Source organism: Chinchilla lanigera, unplaced genomic scaffold, assembly GCF_000276665.1.
Source record: "Chinchilla lanigera isolate Chin_1 unplaced genomic scaffold, ChiLan1.0 scaffold00002, whole genome shotgun sequence".
NCBI lineage: Eukaryota > Metazoa > Chordata > Mammalia > Rodentia > Chinchillidae > Chinchilla > Chinchilla lanigera.
Genome location: NW_004955403.1, coordinates 19,106,296 through 19,128,336, shown reverse-complemented (window position 1 = coordinate 19,128,336; position 22,041 = coordinate 19,106,296). Strand labels below are relative to the sequence as shown.

The following is a 22,041-nucleotide window of genomic DNA, read 5'->3' as shown; positions in this document are numbered from 1 at the left end:
TGCACATATGTGTGTCTGTATGCATATATATGCATAAATATATATATGTATATATGAAATTGCTTGGTCATAGAGTGACTTCTGTGTTTGGGTTTTTATTAGACTGTGAGAGCTGTATGGAATTTTTGAGAGAAATCCGCTATAATTCTCTCAATTTAAAGCTAAGGACATTCAGGGTAAAATGATTAATCCTCGATTACAGGACAGTTATAGGCAGATCCACATAGGTACAAATTCCTTAGCCTCCCATTTCTGGCTTCTGAGACAACCTTGGTAAACTATGTGTACCACAAGCCTTTGGGGCCAGACAGCCTTTTATGTCGTGAGTTTATGCTCACTCACGGCTGCCAGCACTCATGATATGTGATGACCTTGGAGGTGGCGATACAGCAGCAGCACCAATCGAGGCAGGCTCCAGACAGAAGTTCATCATTAACAAGAGAATGCTCCAAAGAATATCTTCAGAAGGCCCAGGCTGGGTTGGTGGTACATAGCTGCAGGTGGTGGGTTTCTTTTTTTGTCGTTTTTTTTTCCCGGTACTGAGTATCGAACTCACGACCTTGCCCTTGCCAAGCAGGCACTGTGCCGCTGAGCTAAATCCCCAGCCCCAGGTGGTGGGTTTCTGACTGTCTCCTTCATGACAATCATTACAAAACAACAATGGGAAATTCACTATGCTTTGGGAATGAGTTTGCCGACATAACTCTTCCCTTTAGCATCTATATGTGTAAGTGTATAGATTATATAGTCGAGAGCACAAGCATACATAAAACTTTGGGAATTGGAGCATTTTTAGGAACATAGGATGGTTAAAATGCACATGTGAAGAGCCCACAAAATTATATAGTGCCTCCTGGATCTACACTCCTTTGTCATGAAGAGCTATATTGCTAACTTCGTATGTAGATCCTTGGGAACCTAGGTTTTCAAGGACAATGGCAAGTACCTTGGCTAGTGAAAAGCAACTTACTGGAAAATCTCATTTATAATCAGATATGTTTTTATTAGGCTTTTATCCTGCTCTGCTGACATATGTTCCACTCAGAAAAATAGCAGTCTTTAAAAAAGCATCATTTGAACAGAACTGCTAAAATTACCCTCAAAAATAATTTAAAAGATTGGTTACGAGTCAGCCATCACTGTACTGAAAATCTTTCTGGCTTGGAATTTATCTTGAAGGTATCCTTTATTTATAAAATGAGAAATTACCATTCCTTTGTATTTTAATAAGAAAATTTTATAATTTTATATATCTATATGTGCACATGTATATACATATTGTTATCTAGTCATCTAACTGCTTTGAATCCTAAAAGTGCATGCATGTTGGGAAGGCTTTAATGCTGAGGTGAGAAGTCACACTGTGACTCCCCTGAAATTTCAGCTCCAGACTGACTAGGGAGGAGTGTAGGGGGCAGGGAGGGCAGGTGGAGGAAGAAGGAGATCTGGTTTTTCAGTGGTCTTACATCTTGTTCCACAGGCAAATCATCCGTCTTACAAAGATTCCTGGACTTTCCACTCAAAAGCAGAGTAGAAAGTTAACATGAGGAATAGAAAATTAATATGCAGATGTTAACTTCAGTGATTATGACTGGAGAAAAATATATATTTAATATACCCGTTTTACTTTACTAATATATATATTTAATTTTGAAGTGAATTTTTTCCTTGTTTTACTCTAGTACTGATAACACAAGAGCCAGCTGAGATGCTGAATGAAAGGTCTTGTTTGAGGCTGAGCGCTGGTGCTGACCGTATGGATATAATTGGTAAAATACAGGAAATAGAAAGACTTGAATTACTCTGCTGAAAATGGTAGAAGAATAGGCAACACAAGACTCCAACCATCAGCTCAGTCAAATCATAATCACCATGCAAAGAAGCTATTTAAACCACTTCTAGACAGAACATTCTGTGGCTCTTCCTCTGCCTGTGGCCCTCTGCGTGGTACGGAATTACCATTTCCTCTCCATCTCATGGGTGCCTGAGGGCCTGAAGGCAGGAATTGTATCTTGTCTGCACCAGCATTGTGCCTGGCATAAAGAAGGCATCAAAAAGCTGGTGATGATGTGGTGAGATCCCGTCTCAAGAGAAAAAAAGAATTTGAAGGGCCTGGAGATGTAGCTCAGTGAGAAATCCTCGGGTTCAACCCCCGGTCTTACCCAAACAAATTTGGATGAATTTCTCACTTTCTATTCAGTTGTGATACCACGTTGATAGGAATATAGAACATGTATTCATGCTTTCAAAATGCTTTGAAATGTGCCATGAACTACTAAAGTATTTCTTCCACCAATGCACCATGTGACCTGCTGTTTAATGTTAGAATAGTTTCAGTGGATTAACTCCTCAGGCTCTGTTAAAACACCAGAATGTTCGAGAGAATGAGTAATGAGTTAACCTCTGTTGGTCATTAACACCTTGCTGTGCATCAATTTATCCTTTCTGATATTGCCACTAGCTGAGTTCAAGCAACTGTGGAAGTCAAAAACACAGAACATAGCGGGTTCTTAATAAACATTTGTTGAATGATGAATGAATGAATAAATTTGTCTGAAGAGCAATAGAAACATTTATTGAACTTCTATATTTTAAAATAGATCATCTTGCTGTTAATCTTGTTATTAACTTTAGAAAGACAATCAAATAATTACTCTAAACAATCCAAAATAGTTTAGCACATTTTTCTGTCATCATCAGATGCTTCTGAGAAATGCTACTTGCTGCATCTTGGAAACACAAGGTCAAAAAGGCAATTAGATCGGACATTTCCCGTAACTGCTAGTGGATGTTTGAAGAGCACAAACGGAAGTGATAAACTTTCAAGGTGAAGATCAGTTTGATTAGGTTGGAAACCCAGTCTGAAAAGCATTGAGCACCTGAGTGGATTCATAAATTCTAAATTGTTGGACAATTTTCTGCTTATACAGTGGACTGAGGCAATGTGGCATAGAGAGCTGACCAGAGCTGACTAGAAGACTTCGAGCCACCTCCTCACCCTCTGTAAGCCCTGATAACTAAGACGAGGATAGCATTGCTGACCTCACAGGTTGATAAGAGAATATCAAAAAGGTATCATTTTGAGAACTGATGATGTCAGATAGTACATCAAGTTTTGGGGTTTCAAGAGCAAGCTAAATATCAAAATGTCTGTGTGCATAGCTGGAGCCTCTAATGACAGTGACACAAGGACACAGGCAATACTTCGGACAGTGCTGGGCATACAGCAGGGCTGATAGACATCAGATGCAGTGTTCAGAATCACAGCCTGTAGTGCGGGAGGTGCTAACACAATAGCAACAACCTCCATGATTGTATGAATGGTAACCAAGTGCCAAACTCTGATGCTCCAGCTTAGCTAACCGCAAAGAGCCCCTCATGGTGGGCTTAGTGCCACCAGACAGGGTCCCGAGCAACTGTGACCTGACAGCCCCCTTTATTCCATTCTTCCTTTAGTGTTCCTAAACTAACTGTTAAATAACTGCAGAGAAAATGGCAGAATAGTCTAAAATATCCCAAGAATAACTACCGGTTTCACCCTGGGTTTATTATTTAACATTGAGCAACTCACTGACTTTCTCTAAGCCTCAGTTTCCACATGCATACTACGAGGTTAATGACATTACCTTGCCCCCCAGGGCTGCTTTCAGTATTAAATGGGATAAGGTGCAGGCAAAGCTCCTAAGTGAGCACTCAGGAAATATCAGTTGCTGCTTATATTACTAATTGTGGGAGCTGCACAGGTCATCTTTGCTGACTTACATGCAGGCAAATGGTATAGGGCATTTGCGACATCTCTTTGAAGTTTTAACATTCATGATTTTAGATCTCTCTCACTCTCTTTCTCTCTGCCCACCCCAACCGTCATCTTTTATGGTGCATATTTTATTAAGTTTTCTGCCTGAATGATTTCCTTTTTATAAGGTACTTTAAATTATCAAAGCTCTTTCGTATAGGTAATCTCCTTTGACTGCCACAAGGACCCTAGCAGATTGGCACGGGTGAGAAGCCCATCCTCATATTACTGACAAGGAAACCAAGGCAAAGAGAGATTAAGTGAGTGACTCTCAAAGTCACATGGCTGGTTACTGATAGGGTATATCTAATTCCTGCTTGGGCTGGTGAAATTACTATTTAATTATCAAAGCCTTATTCACTGCAGGGCTCAGAAATAGGCACAGGAAATCAATTTCAGAAAATCACTCAACAGTAACTGAGTTTTCAGTGAGATGGAAAATCAGACTGAATAATGAACCCTCAGACTTTGGTTGTGAAACCTAGCCATTTACACCAAGAGTTTGTTTTTTTTTTAGTCTTGTGAATTCTGCTTTCATGTGCCATTTATGGAATAACATCTCTATGACACTCAAGAACCATTAGAAATTAAAGTTACAGTTTTTTGTGATGTTTTAAAAGTGTTTCCACATTTCCATGTACCTTACATCTTTCCCTTTTAGGGGATGGCATGGATCCTGCTCCTTGGAATAAGCCATACTCCATTGAAGAGGCAGGGACCCATGCCCTGCGCATATGGGCTGCTTCAGGAATGACTTTTTTCTTCTGAGGGGAGCTTCCTTTCAGGGTTTCTTTGCGACTATACAGAACATTTATTATTTTTATATTTTAATTTTTTACTTCTCATTTTTATTAGTACATGTTTGTGGTACACAGTGTTTACAATCCTTGTGCGGAGTTAGTACATGCACGTAACACATCTTAATTCCTTTTTCTATCCCCTTTGCTTCCCCTCCCTCCTCTCTCTTTCCATCTCTTGATCCCCTTCCCATTTGAGAAAGGTCTCTCTCCCTACTGTTATCTATCATTTATTTTGCTCTTTGAGACCATAATGTTAAGTGAAATAAATCAGACACACAAGCTTAAATAGCGCGTGGTTTCCTCTTATATAAGAAACCCAAATTAGAAATAAAGAGCTTTCTTTTAGTTTCAGCTCTGTCATGATTTTTGATTTGAACTTAGGGAAGAAGAACTAACGATAATCTGCCTTCTAGAAAGAGCTGCAGGAGCTGCCTCCCATCCTCTTGCCTGCATCTTTCTCCAGCCACGGCCATTACAACCAATACTGCAGCTCCAGCCACAGGTGCCTTGGGCACCGTGCGCTTTCTGCCCTTGCCTGTGCTGACTCTCTGCGGTCTTTGGTCACCTGCAGCCTGAAGAGCATGGGAGTCGACACTCCTGAAAGCAAAGTCCAGCTGATCAGGATGGGGCTGGGGAACAATTCTGAGGTGCAGCAGTTGAGACTGCTTGGACGGTGCTTCAGGATCAAGCCAACTGACTAGGGCAGTGACCAACAAGGAAAGGCGTCCTCATAATGGCTTTGCTCCTTCTCCATTTCACTCCAGCAACTCCCCTTTATTCTTGAAGTTAAATAAAGCTGAGGCAAGCCTTTGTACCCAGCTGTGCTTGCGAAGGGGGCGTGGGAACCCAGGCTGGCTTTTATTTTTAATGCATTAAAGCATACCTACCAAGGTCAATATTGCCATACAATATATGTCTAATCCAAATAACAACTATCTCTTGATTCATCCATTTCAAAGGGAATATAGTGGTTATGGGGGAAGACCCAAAATAAGAAGTGTGTGTTCCATTCTTTCCAGTCATTTGTTATGTAGCCCAAGTTACACTATTTAGCCATTTGGATCTTGGTTCCTGACCTGCAAAATAAAGGAGATGACTTGGATGGCATTGTCTCCCAGATCCCTTCCAATGCCACAATGATATGTTTGTGAAATAAAAGCATCTGGATGACAGTGCTTAGTAGCTTCTGTTCCCCTTTGTAACCCCAGGGATTTGGCTAAAAGTACAATAATACTTTAGCACGGCTTTAGACAGACAAAAGCATCAGTCCCCCAAAGCTCTAGGTTAGAAAATGAACCATTATTGAGAACCTCAGAGAACTATAACAATGACAAAAAGAAAGCAAGCCAGCATCTGTAGGAGTCAGCAAATGTTAGCTGGGGCTGCAACATTAAGATAAGAGCAGAGTAATGAGAAAAGGACTTGCAACCAACCTCCTTGACTGCATCCTACCTGTCACTCTGATTACGCACATCCCTAGCAGGGCTTGATAAATAGACTCCAAGTGCTGAGACTTTTTTTCTCTTTCAAAGTTACTTAGAACTTAGCAATTTAGTGAGATCCTACCTCAAAATAAAATAAAATGAAATAAAATGAAAAGGGCTGATGATGTAGCTCAATGCAAAGGCCCTGGATTCCATACCCAGTAACACACATGCACGCACATGCACACACACGTGTGCACAAAAGTTACTCGAAAATCAGCTTGGGAGAACATTTCTACTTGGGGAAAACTAACACAAAATCGTTCCAGTATCAAAAACAATAAATAAAAATAAAAATATTAAAAGGACACAGGCTTTCTACAAGTTCCAAATGAAGGGATATCAATCGAGAGAAAGATGAAAGGTCACAGTAGTTAAGTCAACTCGAGGGCCACAAAATGTGCAAAATACATAGGCTCTAAAGCAAATGAGGTTGTAGGTATTTCTACTTACAGGACACATAAGGTCTTATTTCCACTTTACACATGAAGAGACTCAGAGAGATAGGTAATTTGACTGATGATACACAGCTAGGTAGCAGCAGAGCTGAGGTTTTTAGTGTTTAAGCATATATCTTATATTAATTAAAATTTATATTTATCCAAACAATACATATAATTAACAAATTAGAATCACTAAGAGACATATAATGAAATTACAATCAGCACTGTTTCCATCTTGCTGCCTTTTGTCCATTGAATGTATTTCCCATTGCTTTTGTTTTGCTTTTTATTCTGGCAAGAATGTTTTAATTTTCAAGATCTCTTTCTTCTTCATGGTTGCTTCTATCATCAGTTTAAAAGTATCCTATTCTTTTGTAATGGAAGCAATATCTTAGTTTTGCAAGGATAGCAGCAGATTTGGCCCCTGTTTGTCATACTTGAGGCTTATAAAACGATCTGTGATGTTTGGGTGTCTGTTTGTATATAATAGTAAGGAATTAAAGCATTAAAAGGCTGACTAGCAGGGGTGTGCGTGCATGTGTGTGTGCAATGTGCACATGTTGAGGAGGTGGATTGTTATATAAACCTAAAAGAAAGAAAGCCCAGTTAAACTTGAGTTTCAGAGAAAACATTTTTAAGGCACATATATCTCAAATATTTTATGGGATGCATGTGTGGGGCACGGGCATGTGTGTAGGTGTTCTAAAATAAGTATTTATTGTTCTGCAGAAATTTAAAATTTACCTGGGCCTTCTGTGTTTCTACTTGTTAAATCTGACAGCTCCTTCCTTTCTGCATGACACGCTCTAGACGATGAGTTTTCAATTAGAGGCATCTTTCTGAATCCCCTACCACACTGAATCTCCTCCTGTGAGCATGACATCTTATTCCCACCCTGTATTTCTCCTTAGTCCAGAGTCCTTCTTTCCATTCCTCTATAGAGTGAACCTCTGGTCTTCTGCAGGGGTAAAGGAAAAGGGGCTGACCTGGCCATCTTGATTGAGGACTTCATGGGGCTCTGCAAACCCACGTGCTGGCAAGTTCTGCCTTCAGCTTTGAGAGTCACGTCCACCTTTCATAGTACTTTTTTTGGTCTCTATGCCCTAAGCAAGGTTGCGCAGAACAACTGGCCTGCTCTTCTCTGCGCTGTCCTCTGTGGGTCATGACTTTTATTTCTACTCTGCTTGTCACCTACCACTCATTGGTCTGCCTTTCATTTGCACAAATGTGCTGGCAGCCCTTGTCCCTTGTGCGCCCTCTCTTTTTCTCCTTGCAGGCTTAGGCCTTTTTTCTTTTAAATTTATTTAGTATCACTCTGAGGAATTTTAAGAGGGAGAAGGTGCAGACACTTGGGCTCAATTCACCAGGTTAAACTACAATGCCAGAGTGAGACCAAAAGCTAGTCCAGTCTAACTCCTCCCACCGTACCATATACTAACCCCTTCACAGACCCCCACAACAAAGCTGGGGGTATAGAGAGCCAGGTGTAGCCCCGCATCCTGCCTTCTTCCTTCTTTAGTAGTAGAATTCCTGATTTTTATCTGGACACATGGCTACACAAGAATAAGAGTTTCTTGACTTTCCCTGATGGTAGATATGGTCAGGTGACTAAATTCTGACTACTGGAATGTAAGTGGAAGTGTTAAGTGGCAACTTCCAAAAAACTCTCATAGAGGATAGCTTGCATCACCTTTCCTGTTTTTTTTCCTTTGTCCTTTCCTTCTGGCTGGAATGTAAACATTATGGCTGGAGCTTGAGCAACTATCTTGGACTAAGAGTTGGAAAATATGTATTGAAGGTGGCATTAATAAAGTTAGCAGGATCCTGGGTCTCTGAAGGTTTCATACTGCTACTGTACCAATTTCAGACTGCTGATGTCTAGATTTCTTTTACGCAACAGAGAAGTAAGTCACTGTTGTGCAAAGCTTTCTGTCTCACAATTGAGCCTAATTCTAATTGATGCATTGCCCAAGTCCAGTAATATGACAAAGGGATTGACACAAGATTTCCTACAAAGAGTGGAACAAGAAGTAAAACCTAAAGGATGGCCCTCTCAACTAGTTGTGGAAGTGGAGGATAGGGTCCCACACAGAACAGTGGTATGATTGGGCCACAAGGGACACTACGCGCAATGCTTCAAAGGGTGGTATGTAAACCAGTCTCACTGAAGAAAACAAATCCTGTGGGGGAGAAGAGGAAGACAGGAATGAAAACAGATTGGGGCAGATTATGGGGGGGAAATGAAAATCAAACAAAAGTTACAGCTTTCTTAGAAATCAATGAAGACACTGAAGATTTTTGAGATGGAAACTCGAGATACAGGTGCACAAAGTTTGGGGAGAGTTAAAGTGAAGAATTTCAGTCTTCTACGTATAGTAAAAACCCATGTCAAGAGAATACAGAAGTGAAGCTGGAGAGAAAATTTGAGGACAGAGAGAAGAACTTAGGTTCAAGAACTGGTAGGCAGGAAAAAGGAGACAAAAGACCTAGAAAAGGAGAGGGAAAGAAAATCGGGTATTGGGGAAGCAAAATAGAAATTGACAAAGAGAAGCCAATAATCTTCCAGATATCTCAAACAAAACTAGAAAATATTAGAAATCCTTGGTGACCACTCCTCAAAGTGTAAATGGAATTTAAAGAAAGCACAAGAACAAATGGACTCTTTTTGTTTAAAATCAGTAGAATAAAGCCAAGTGCAGAAGCAGTTAAACATCTCCATGAAGTCTGTGAAATAAGAGAGAGAAGTTGCTTAGGCTTTAAGATAGGAGAGAACTGTGTATATCAATGGAAGCAAAGGGAGAAATTCCCAAGTCACCAAAAGAGTTGGGACCTGACAGAGCAGGTCCCACTGGGATTGGAGGGATAGAATTCTTTGCTCTGAGAGGTCTGTACTTTGGGAAAATGAGGAATGGGTTTTCTAAGAAATAAAAACAGAGGAGAAGCAAGGAATGAAAGCTTAAATTTCTCGTCAACTTTCCATCAAAGATCATCATTATCACTGTATCAGCATCATCACAATCACCATATCAATATCATTACTGATTAGATCAGAAATACCAGTTGAAAATAGAAATCTTAGGCAGTATCTAAAATAAAAATGGCCATAACTTAGTTTCAGAATCAAGAGTTACAAACAAGGTTCACAAAACAGAAGAGACATAGAAAGCTTGCCACTATAACCCCTCATCTCATTGCTTATACACACTATCTTAAAGAACTTCATTTACATAAGGGAGAAATGCCATTAAAAATTTTTAGCCCTTTTACATATTTATATCAACGCTAGAATAACAGGCAACCGCCAATATGAACCAGAAAATTAATTATAAGATGGAACTTTAGATATCCATTTGTCAAATAGATCAAAAGCCAATACCTACTCAAAGTACAGCGTGAGGTCTGTTGCTAATATTGACTGCTTCAAAAGCTGCATAAGGTCACTATATTCCTTGGAGGACAAATTAGCAAAGATGTTGTGACCCTGTAATAAGAAAGTAAAAAGTCACAAAAGGCATCATTAAATCTGTGGCTGTTGATCACATGGGTTTTTTTCCCTCTCTATTGAAAATTAAAGATCTGAGAACATGATAATCATTTTTAAAAAGCTTAATAAAATTTTGCACAAATACAAATAAATTGCCTGGCAAACATAACAAAGCCATGAAGTGAATCATTTTTGAGGAGGTCCACTGAGGAACAATTTATTACGTGCTTATTGTCAAAGGAAAAACTCTGAGAATGTTTGAACTTGTCTTATTATGAATATTTGTGCCAACAGCAGCACTTGGCCGCCCATTTCTATGGAAGTAGGCAGTGGAGAAGTTGGCAAAACATTTGGGAATCTTTGTGACCCTAACATAAATAGCAGTTGCAGTACTATAGGTCTAAATAACGTTTTGGAAATACTTATAATGGTAACAAGTGACTTAAAAGAGAAAAAGCTATTAGACTAGTGGTTCTCAAGTGGGGAAGATTTTGACAGTGGGAACTTACAGCTATATCTGGAGATATTTATGATGCTCACAATTGGGTGGGGATATTATTGCATTTAATGGGAGAGTCTTGGGATGCTGGTAAACATCCTACAACACATAGGAGAGTCCTTCCAAACGATCTCCCCGGGCCACGTGTGGTGGTACATGTCTGTAATCCCAGCATTCAGGGGCTGAGACAAGAGGATCTCCTGAGTTTATGGCCAGTCTGGACTACATAACAAGATCTTTCTCAGAAAACCAAAACAGCCAAACAATAGCAACCCAAAAGTCTCCCTGGCCTAACTTGTCAGTGCTACTGAAGTTGCGAGACTGCACATCAAATTGTTTGGATAAACTTTGATGAAGCAAGTGGTAGATTAAATTTAGTGTGGTGAATAATTATTGACTAGCTAGGGTGTATGAGACATTATTATCCTTGGCATAGAAAAATTTAGTTTTACCTGTGTAAAATTGCAATTGAAGCTTTTTGTCCAAACTGGTGAAAAACGTACTTCTTTTCATCAAAATTTGAGCTTCCCTAGGCAGCTGCACTATTTGTTTGGAGTAAAGTGGAAATCCTTCTGTGACATGATCAACAATTCACTTACTGTGCTTTAAAAGTCAGATTTGCTTAGCGTGAAGTATGAACTTATAAGCATGTGGCCTGCAAAATGGACCTTTTAAAACTAAGTGTTGAGAGTCAGAAAATGGAGAAGGTACAAATGACTGCCTGAGACTAAACTGCTCTCCATTGAGGGGTCAATTAATTCTTTCAAGGAGCCAGAGATATCAATTAGTAAATTCTCTTACCTGGCTCCCGATGATAATCTGCTCCCCTGAGTTAATTTATCTTACTGGGTGAACCCACCATTCCTTAAAGATGAGAGTATATTGGTTCCACCTGGGACCAAGTCCAATAGTAATAATAATTTTCAAATGGACTCTTCCAGACCCTTAATTCAGCCATTAAGAAGACAAACAACTAAAGGAATGCTGCACCATAATCCTGCCCAGGTCTCTCGGCTTGATTATTGCCCCACAGATCAGTCTTGAGTAGGTATTCTGACACCTTCAAACAGGGACCAGAAATTACAGAAGAATAATCAGCTTAGATCCCGACACACACCTAGCATTGCAAGTGACATAAAAGTTAATGTTCAGGCAAAGAGAAAACTGATTTGAACTTGCTTATTTTGCCAGGGCATATGTTTTCTACACTTAGAGGATGTCAGTAGCCAACACCATTTCCAGTGAGCAGACTCACAGAGTTAGCGAGATCTGCTTTAATTTTTAAAGAAAGTTAGTATGCATCAGTACATTACGTTTGTATATTGTTTGCACGCAGACTGGCATTGTACTGTGTCTCAAGATTTGGTCCCCTAAAGTAAAGTTGAGTCTCCCTGCAGTTCTGTTTCTATGGCTATTTAGGTAAGGAGGAAGTGTGGGAATGATGAAAAGAATGGCAAATGTGGACAGGAAAGGTCTGGGGCAACCTTCCTCAGACCCTGTAGCCTTTCTTCCCTGGGCATCACGGGAGGTGCAGAGTGCATGGTTCCACTATTATTGGCCTCTCTGTTACTCCTAAGAGCCCAGAGCAAAGGGGGCCTATATGTTATGCCCCTGTGGACACAAAGTCAAAGGCCTGGGGGTTGTTTCCCTGAGGAAATCTGACATCTTGTTCATAATCCTTGTTGTGACAACGGTGGGGCTTTCTGGGATCAGAGGTATAAACTCGTCACATTTGCCATCACAACAAGGACAGTCTGAACCCAAGTGTTTCCTTTCTCTCCTGTTCTCTTCCACAGAGCTCAGTCAAAGCACTGCTTTTCGCAGGAAAATTCCAGAGCCACAGATGCCAGGAGGCTGGCTTCTGTCAGCGACTGAAAGCCTAACCCTGAGTGTTTCATTCACCACTGAAAATACATCTCCCCTAGCAGGCTTGCCCTGCCCTGCCTGCATTTGGGTTCTGAAGAGGTGACTATCTTTTATGGGGTCGAAGGCTTTCATGATATTGCAAAAGCTTTCTCAACATAGGCTGGAGGAAAAAAACCTCCATATTTAATGATGCTATTCCAGTGAAGCAGGGCCTTAATGATGATAATAATAATAATTAATGGCACAGTTAGAGAACTGACAAATAATGGGGAACAGATGATCCCTTCTTGGCCTTGAAAAAAAAAGCCTGTACGCCTGCAGAAAATTAAACAGATCCTTTTCTGGCAATTTAAAACTCAGATGCCTCAGCCAGAGTCGGTTAGTCGTTTCTGTTTTTCTCTGCAGAAAACTAAAAGTATAAAACCGAACTACTTCTAACTCCTGCATTGCCACAGGAAGCAAAATAAGGCATATGGCCTTAGCCCTGGGTCTTAGCTTTAGCTGCAGTTCAAACTTTACAACTGGTCCCACCAGCAATTTTAAGTTCTTTTATAGATTTCTCTATTGTGCTAATAAAGTATAACTTTCTCACCAGGTTTTCGCTTCTACCGTCTTTTAGAATGGCTTTGGGGTTCACAAAAATGGGAATGTTGGGCCCCTCAGTATTTGAATCAAGTCACTCCCTTAGTGAGTGTCTTAGTTGCTTTTCTCTTGTTGCTGGGACAAAATAATTGACATTCAAAGTTAAAGAGGAAAAAGTTTATTTAGTTCACAGTTTGTAGAGGTTTCATTCCATAATGAGCTGGCTCCAAGGCAGGGTGGCATGGCAGAGGGGCAAAAGTTCAAAGTGGCAGAAGACAGCAAAAGCAACAAGAGCAAATTGGTGTGGGGAGAGCAAGCCTCTTTTCTTCCCTTGTATTGTATGCAGGCTACCCGCCCTCAGGTGGACATAGCACTCACATTATCTCCCTGCCCTCCTCTTGCACAGGATGAGGATGTTTACAAAGTGAGGACCCTGAGCCCCTGCTGAGTCACTTAGTTAAACTTCTAAACTTTTGAGGTTGACACAATGAACAACATCCTAGAGGGGTAAGGGCATGTCCTCTATACCCTAGGATGTAGAACTGCTGAGTTACTCAGTTGAGCTTCTAGACTTCTCAAGTTGACACAGCGTATCAGCCATAACAGTGAGCTTCTGTGTGCCTCAGGAAGGCCAGACGGAACTGTGGTAGTAGGCACTGTATACCTGTTACCCCGAGAGTGAAGCCTCCAAATGAACCATGTCATTGAATGAACCCAGATGAGTCACCTCAGAAATAATTTGAGCCCGGTTCTGGGTGAGGCATTGAAAATATTCATAAAAGCTACCAAGATCCAGTAGCTTGACTTAAACTTGTTCTTCCTATTTCTCCATATCTTCCCATGGAACTATAAAGAAAGAGAGGTAGGAACCAGACAGCTGGTCTTCCAGCAAGGGGAGTTATAGAGTAAGCTGTACCTCACTTTGAAGGATCATCACAGCATGGTTAAAATGGTGATGTTCTAAGGTCGCTGAGGTCCCATAGAGTTGGGCAAGTGCGGAGCCACTCCTGAAAAAGGATAAAGGAAAGTGAGCAGGACCTTCACCTGAGCAAGCCCCACATCTACTATGGACTGAACTTCTTTTCCTACGAGTGACAACTGAAGTATCTTTCAAGGCACAGTCCTTGCCCATATGAAGTTTACAGACCATTAAGAAAGATGAGATATAAGAATAAGAGAAAAAAATTACATACATAACAACATAAATACTAATGCATTGTAAAATAGTGTTTCTGGTTCAATCTAGTTGCTGTGGGGTGAATAAGATAATTTCTGGTTGTGAGTGTCAGTATAATTGTCATAAATTAAACCTCATGTCTTCTGAATGTCCAGAGCACTCTTATACCAAATGCATTTGATGCTTTTATAGGAAAAGACCTTATGAATACTCTGAAGAATCTACTTTATATATTTTACATAAGTTGACAACTTTCTCTTAGGTTCCCCAGCCCACAGCCACACTGTGCTAACTCCTGTAGAACTCTGCAGTGTTCCCTGGACTTGGAGTTGAGTTTCAATACTGCTGCTACTCAGCAGCTTTGAACAGTTCCTTGGCTTCTGTAAGGCTTGGCTTCTTTATCTGTAATAGCATGACAGTACTATATACTTTGCCTATTCCTAATGAGACTACTATAAAAATATTTTAAACTATGTACCACAGTGCCTGGCATGGTGTAGATTTCAGTCTACATCAATTATTAATTGATAATCAAGACACATATGAATACTTCCATTTCAAATCAATAGGACATTAATAGATACATGGTGGGAGTTCTTTCAGTTACTAAAAATTCTGTTTACATAGAACAGCCCATCTCTCAACAATGTCAGGCCATTAAAGTGCTGATTTAAAATGTTCAAGCACATTCATTTCCAACTCCCTTTCTGAAGATTAGGGAATCCCGTAGATTAAACCCTGGGACTCAGGCTGAGGACTTTATCTGGGTCCTTGTGTTCTCTTGGTTATTGCAGGGGGGTCAGGATGTGGAAAGGACAATTTGGCCTTCAAGTGGAAATGCTGGAGCTTGATAGCTCACAGCCTGTCCTACTAGCAAGATGGGGAAAGACTAGATGTAAATGCACTGTGAAAATTTTTTTTTTATTTACTGTGAATAATTTTTGTCCCAAGTTTCTCTTCCTCTCCAGTGTGAGGCAGCCCAAGACCATAGCTAGCCTCTGGGGTAGAGTATTGCAATCCTTGGGAAGACCCAGAGCTCATTGCATACTGAAGAGATAGAAAAGCTGATGAGGGTTATTAGAGATTACAGTGATGAAGGTGAGTAAGGAAGGCACTAGAATTTCATTAGTGCCATTTCTTTAAATCATGCCTCACCTAATATCAGCTAATAAGTAAAAATGTGCCAGGTCAACCTCAGTGATTTAATGCTAATAACTATATGTCTTACATAGAATTCACTTCCATGAAAATGCATGTTTCAAAATGCACACTGTGCTTTGGCTACTGAAATTCTGAGTACCTGACATGGAGCAGATGTTTTTAAAAATATTAGTTGTTTGGAGAATAAGCTTCTCATGATATGTCTGGAGATTATAGTTAAAATCGGAAGGTTGACAGTAATAAGTGCGCTGGCCTATTTTATAGTAATAATGTTATTAATAATAGTAGCTACCATTGGTAAAAGCCTACCATACACTAAGAAACACATTGGCCACTTAGTGTGCTATTTCATGCAGTCCTGATGACATGAAAATAGGTAGTCCTGATGACTATAAAATAGGTAGTATTATTTTCTCATTTTACATACCAGGAAATGAAGGCTCAGAGAAGTTGTATAACTTTTCTAAGATCATACAGCCAGCTAGTATCAATCTAGATTTATTGATTGATTGATTGATTGATTGATTGTCTTTTTTTGAGACAGGGTCTCGCTATGCAGTTCAGGTTGGCTTTGAGCTCACTTTGTAGCCCAGGCTAGCCTTAGACTCACAAGAATCCTCCTGCCTCAGCCTCCTGAGTGCTGGGATTACAGGCCTGCAACACCACGCCTGGCTCAATCTAGATTTAAATTCAAGTTTTAAAGCTTCTTGTATTACACCATAAGAATGATAATTATAACAAACATTTCTGATATTTGATTCTCCATTTTTACCAAGCTGGTTGTCAGCAGTGAAAGAAGCTTTCAAAATTTGATTCAGAATTCTGCTAGTGTAACTGCTACCCCCAGGCTCAGATTCCTGTGATTCTCCTCTGCTTACCAGCCACGCTCACATACAGCTCACTCACTGCTGTGAATCCTGAAACAGTCACTGATGAGAGTCTGAAGGGTCAAGATGGAAAAATGTTAGCTCTTCCTTGGTCCACACTGGTTTAGTGAAAGTTAAATCAGTTAGATGATCACAAGCCACTTTAAATTTTCTTTGTTCAGGACGAAAAAGGAGATTTTTCTTCCTTTAACCAGAGGATGCCTTATAACAAGCACTGCGGTGCTTCTCTTGCCAGCTTCTGTCTGTCCCCTCAGGTTGTGCTTCCTCAGGACTCACGGAGTTTGTTGCGAAAGCAGCCATGTGGCTGTCCATGGCTTGAGCGGCTTCCTCATCAGATTCCCTCTTTGTTCCCTTCACTAATTCCATCCTACATTCTGCCTGCCCTCACACAATACTGTTTTCATCATAGAAAATGGGCAGGTTTTGCAACTGAAGCAGGCTAATGCTATGAAAGTGCAGGAAGACATTGCGATCCATCCATTCATTCATCGGTCATTCATTCAATCCAACCACCAAGCATTGATGTGCATATGCCAGACCCATGTGGAAGACAGATACCTGAGATATGGTCTTATTTGCAGGAAGTGCACAGTCCCCTATAATTGTGTTGGGGATTTTTTCTGACCAGTCTTACATTAAAAATGCTTACCTTTCTACAGGCTAGGTGCTACTGTGGTCATCCAGAGAAAGGAGTGTGTTGCTTACCCAAGTTTTCCACAGTGAAACCACTTAAACAAGAGCATTTTTATTTCTAGATGGATCCCTTGTTTACACTAGTGTTTTGTTCCTGCCTCAATTTCTGAGATGTTCAAATCTGTTGGTGACTTCTGTGTCTAGCCAGGGCTCACTGTGAGGGCTGCTTGTACCCACCATTGTGTACTCTGAGCTTTCTAGGTCTACCAGGAAGGAGCAAAACCCACAGCCATAATTCTGGACACAATTAGGAAAAAGTAAAGCCTCTCTGGTAGGATAAGCTTTATTGAAAAGTATTCTATAGAACACTGGTCCCTTGGAATGCCAAGAGGCATAAAGAGTAGAAATTCAAAGGGTTCCCTGGTCAAACAAGTTTAAGAAATTCTGTCTTTAAAATTTTAAACTCTTGCTTTATTGTAAGATTTTCCAGAGGCTTTAATATGTGCAAATGTGCATTGTAATGCTGTAGGAGGGGGACAAACTATGAAGCATTATTCACTCTTAACTGACCACAAAACTATTTTTTTAAAGAGCCAATGTATTTTGTGTAATATAGTTTATGTAAAGATATACTTCTGCTTTTTTATATAAAATATGAAAAGAAAACCACCAAAACCAAATCACAGAAAACTAATCACATATGGAAAGTAGTGATTTTAATACCACACCTCATTTTAATTGTCTGTAGTTCATATATGCATCAGGTAAATGGCACGGACACTGTGGTGTAAAAATGTGACTCTATATAGATAGCGTGTGTATGGGGAGAGGACACCTAGTACATTTATATATAGGTGTTCGTGATGAACATTACTGATCAATCATCCCAAATACTAAAGTTTTTCATTTTTGAACAGGTGATGTACTGAGGAGAACCTTATTAAGAAGAAAAGTCAGAGTGAAATTTTATTTCAGCAGGTATTCTGTGCTTTGCGCAGGCATAGCTCCTGGTGCAAGAATCAGCACACAGATTGAAATGTACCTTCCTAACTTCCCTAGATATGCAAATTCTTTGGGAAAAAAGACTTCATGGCAGTGTACAACCATGGGTTAACGGAAACTTTAAAAAGGAAAACTACGAGAGGTAATTAGGAAATGGAGAATTGCTGGGAGGTGGTGAGGAATGGGATTAGGCTGTCACGGCAGATTAATGTGCCCCAATATTTCACTTCTGGGACCTGGCCGAAAGCGACAAGATGGGTTTTCATTCCCAAGAAATGAGTATAAGAGATTATGCTAGAAATGAATAGAAGAAGTCTCCTTGGAGAATATACTACAAAGCTGCTCTGTGCTGATATTTAATCATCAGGGGCAGCCGTAATAGAGAAGGGGATGAGTGGGAAACCCTGTCCCTGGAGACAACAGGGGAGAGGTGTGAATGAGCAATTTTAAAACACTGGTACTGCGGCCCTCTCTACTTACGGATCATTCCCTGCACACGCTCCAATACTTAAAAATTAAGAATAAAATATGAAAATGCAAAGGTTCACTTATCAGAAAGGCTAAGAGTATAAATCAAATTGTGCTCTACTAAAGTCACACTTTTTATTGTACAGGCATTTTGCATTTTATATAGTAATTTGTCCCTTACTAAATGTCTTCTGTTTCTTTATAGCTTTATGTATGAAAAAAGGTAGCATATGATTTGCCACATAGTAATTGGTGCATTTAAATTCCATCTCCAAATCACTTGAAAGGGTGGAAGTAGACAGTGAATACTTCAATAGAAAGGATTGTTTGCTATACTTCTTGATTTCTCCCACAATGCTTAGCACAGGGCCTTGAACATAGGAACCACTCACTCAATTACCGAGAATAAAAAAGCAGAAAAGGGTATAGTTTCTTCATAGGGACTTTCTAAACAATGGTACACTGACTGAACAAATCTTACTCCAATCAATAAAAATAAGTTCCTTTACCATGATATAAAAAAGTCTCTTTCAGGATTTATTGTCAAAGGAAATCTTAGGTTAGGTAGTACTGGCATTAAGTGTCCTAAGTTCAAAAGTGACTCCATTAGGTACATGCAGGGCTGCTGACATCTCATGAGCTGGTGAAATGTGCAGAAGGTTAGTCATCTTGAGGAACCACATAGTGTCATCTTGGAGCAGGCTGATTTGATTGTCACATGAAGATGCAAAAAGAAAATGAGATTTAGTATCAATGACTTAATTAATGTTTAATATGTATGGAAGTTATTTAGTGTTATACAAATGACGTGAGATTTGGGGAATCTCAGTTCTCATGTTTGTAAAATTAAGACATTGAAAAATATAACTATTAAGGTTTAATACAGTTCTGCTATTTTTATGGCTACACATCTTGAACTGTCAAAATATATGTTAGTTTTCCAGAGCTCACATATCTGGCAAGACAGCCAATAAACCGGAAGCTCAAAGGTTCAAAATAGGTGTCACAAAGTCATGGAAGAGAGTATGATATAGCGATTAAAGAATGGCTTTTGGAATCAGATGGCACAGGTCCAAACTCTGCTCTACCACAGGCTGCCTCCCTGAGGCTCTGTTCTTTCTGTAAAATGCAGACAAAAATATCTATAGAAAAATTGGAGGTGGCTTAAGAGACAGCAAAGAATAAAATTATAGTTTTCATTGTGTCTGGGATTGTTAGTTTATCTAACAATAGGTGTCTCTCCCTTTTCATTAGTAGCTGCAACTAAAGACTGCCAGGAACATAGTAAACACACAGTAATGTCTACTGAATGAATGAATGCAATTTTATCTTATTTTCATATATATATCTTTCCAATAGATTTTCCTCATTTGTTAAATAGGTGTAACATTTTATAGGTTATGGTAAAACATCGCCTTTCTACACATAGCTTTGAGGCTGTCCTAAAAAGTAAAGTCCCCTGAATTATAAACCACACAGGCTTTCATTACAGGGTCTGTGAGTTCCTTATGATAAGTCTTTATCTGTCCACTTATTTTTTTAGGATTCCTGTCTCTTCTACTTCAGTGAGACCATTGTCAGTGTACCTCCCTTCATCATTCTCCCTATTGTCCCTCACCATTTTACCACTTATGCCTGGAGAAGAGATAAACGGACTAGATTGTGTCTGTAAGCCAAGAGCGAGCACCCTGTGGGTTGTTTTTAAGGGTGAAATGTACACTGGTGATACTGAATAGCAGTGGCCTCTTCCCAGCAACAGTGCCTGTGTGCCGCATGGGACACAGTTCTTGCCAGTTCACTCCTCAGCTGTCTGGACCAAGAGTGTACACCTAATGAAATTGGACCAATCAGATCTCAACTCCCAGGTTTGTGGAATTGGACTACTGTGATATTGAATCTTCTAGCTGCAGGTCCACATAGACTTGAGAGGAGGAGCTGCCATTTTAGGAAAGTTATATGACCATATCCTAAACGGATAAAAAAACCCAGAATGGCCAGTTTATTGAAAGGAAAGAATAAGGCTGGGAATCAGAGAGAAGCCAAAAGGAAGGACTGTGTAACCCAAGAGAAAGACAGAAAAAGCAGATTTGGTCCCAAGTTCTCCCCTTGGCTGCCCCTGTTCCCAGGAGACTTGGCCACACTTGTGATACTTGAACTCCCTCAGCATTCCCAGTACCATTTAACCAAACCTCTTTGTTTCGTTAAAAAAGATGGTGGTACTTCATTTTTTTCTTTTTTTGCAATTAAAAGCCAGCAATTGCAATGAAGCGAAAAGTACATTTTTGCAAAGGGCTAGCTGTGCATTATGCAGGCATAAAAAAAAGACAAGGGAAATGACCTGAGTGGCTTTGTGAATTCCAAAGCGTATTCTGGAGTGCCCAGGGTGAAGGAGCATTGAGCTGTTTGTGACCGATCCAAGAGAGATGCAAAGAAACCATCGTCATAAGAAGGCAGAGGAGGAGCTCACCTGAGGGGAGCCTGAGGGAGTCCGAGAGACCTGCAGAGTTTGGTTGGGTCCATACACTGGGAGGGAGAACCGAGACAGGGATAAGCATGTAGGAAAGAGAATGAGACGCATGTGCGATTTCTGAGGGGAGGAATCCCTTAAGCAGCTGGGATAAGTGCCTGGAAATGAGCTGCAAATTATGATTCAAAGAAATGGATTTGGGGCTCATGAGCAGGTGGATGGAGGCCCCATAAGAAGGGCCAGGAAGAGCAGGAGACAAACGAGAGACATCAGCAGTGAAGGCCAGGCAGCAGGAGAGGCCTCGAAGTAATGGAGCAGGAAGGCTATAGAGCCTGAAGATGAAAATCCTTTGTTAGAAAAAAAGGAAGAGAGGTGCGAAGGAGGGAATGAGAAAATACTTCCCACGACAAGAAGAGTAAAGAAAAGAGGATGACAAAAAGTCCAACAGCTTTGAGAGAAGGGCCATTGGTGACATCACCAAGCATAGTTTCTCCGGTACGAAAATACTGGAAGCCACGTGCAAGGTAGTGAAGACAGCCAACCCAAACAACACTCCAGGAAGCTTCACCCGGAAGGGCTGAAGGAAGTACAGCAGAAGCTGGGGAGAGAAGTGTGACAGAGTGGAGTCTGCAAGATGAGGGAGGACTGCTGACATTAATAGGATGCAGAACACCAGGAGAAAGGGGCCGGTAGACAGAGCACAGAGAGAGGGAGATTGATGGCATAAGGTCCCGAGGGAGAGAGCAAGGAAGAGATCCAAAGCAGAGGTGGGGGGACTGGCCTCTGACAGGGAAGGACAGCGCTTCTGCTGAGATAGGAGGGGAGGAGGAAAGGACGGGGACAGACAGATAAGTTTGTAGGTGGCAGGGGAGGAAATTGAGAGTGTTCTCGATTGATGGCCTCAATTTTCTCAGTGAAGTGGGAGGCAAGGTGATCTGCTGATGGTGTGGGAGGAGGTGGGCTAGGAAGGGAGAAGATCTGGCGTCTGTAAATGCCTGCGGGGCAGAGCTGGCTGGGGACGCAGAGAGACTGGTAGGGAGTACTGAGCACTCAGCCGAGTTGGAAGAATATATATTTGATGTGACTCAAACTCTCGCAACTGTGACATCTTCTCCCACAGCCTTTACTAGTCTAGGCAGAGGAGCAAGAAATTGAATTGTTAGACTGAGCTAGTGCTGAGTTTTTGCAGAACAAATGTCACAGAAACTTAAGAATGTCGAGAAAGCATTGGACACTGAGAAGAGAAGGGTGAAGAGGTGCATACTATAGGATGCAGGCAGACAGAAGAAGAC

General features: G+C 40.6%; 1 protein-coding gene across 1 annotated transcript in view; it reads right to left on the bottom strand.

The window, feature by feature from the left end:
• Positions 1-22,041, bottom strand: part of Pde11a (phosphodiesterase 11A) — a 375,824-nt gene that overhangs the window by 52,276 nt on the left and 301,507 nt on the right. The window contains exons 14-15 of the mRNA XM_005373398.2: positions 13,871-13,961; positions 9,904-10,004 (exon numbers count right to left, since the gene is read on the bottom strand). Of these exons, the coding sequence (XP_005373455.1) occupies positions 9,904-10,004; positions 13,871-13,961 (192 nt within the window). The remainder of the gene's footprint in view (positions 1-9,903; positions 10,005-13,870; positions 13,962-22,041) is intronic.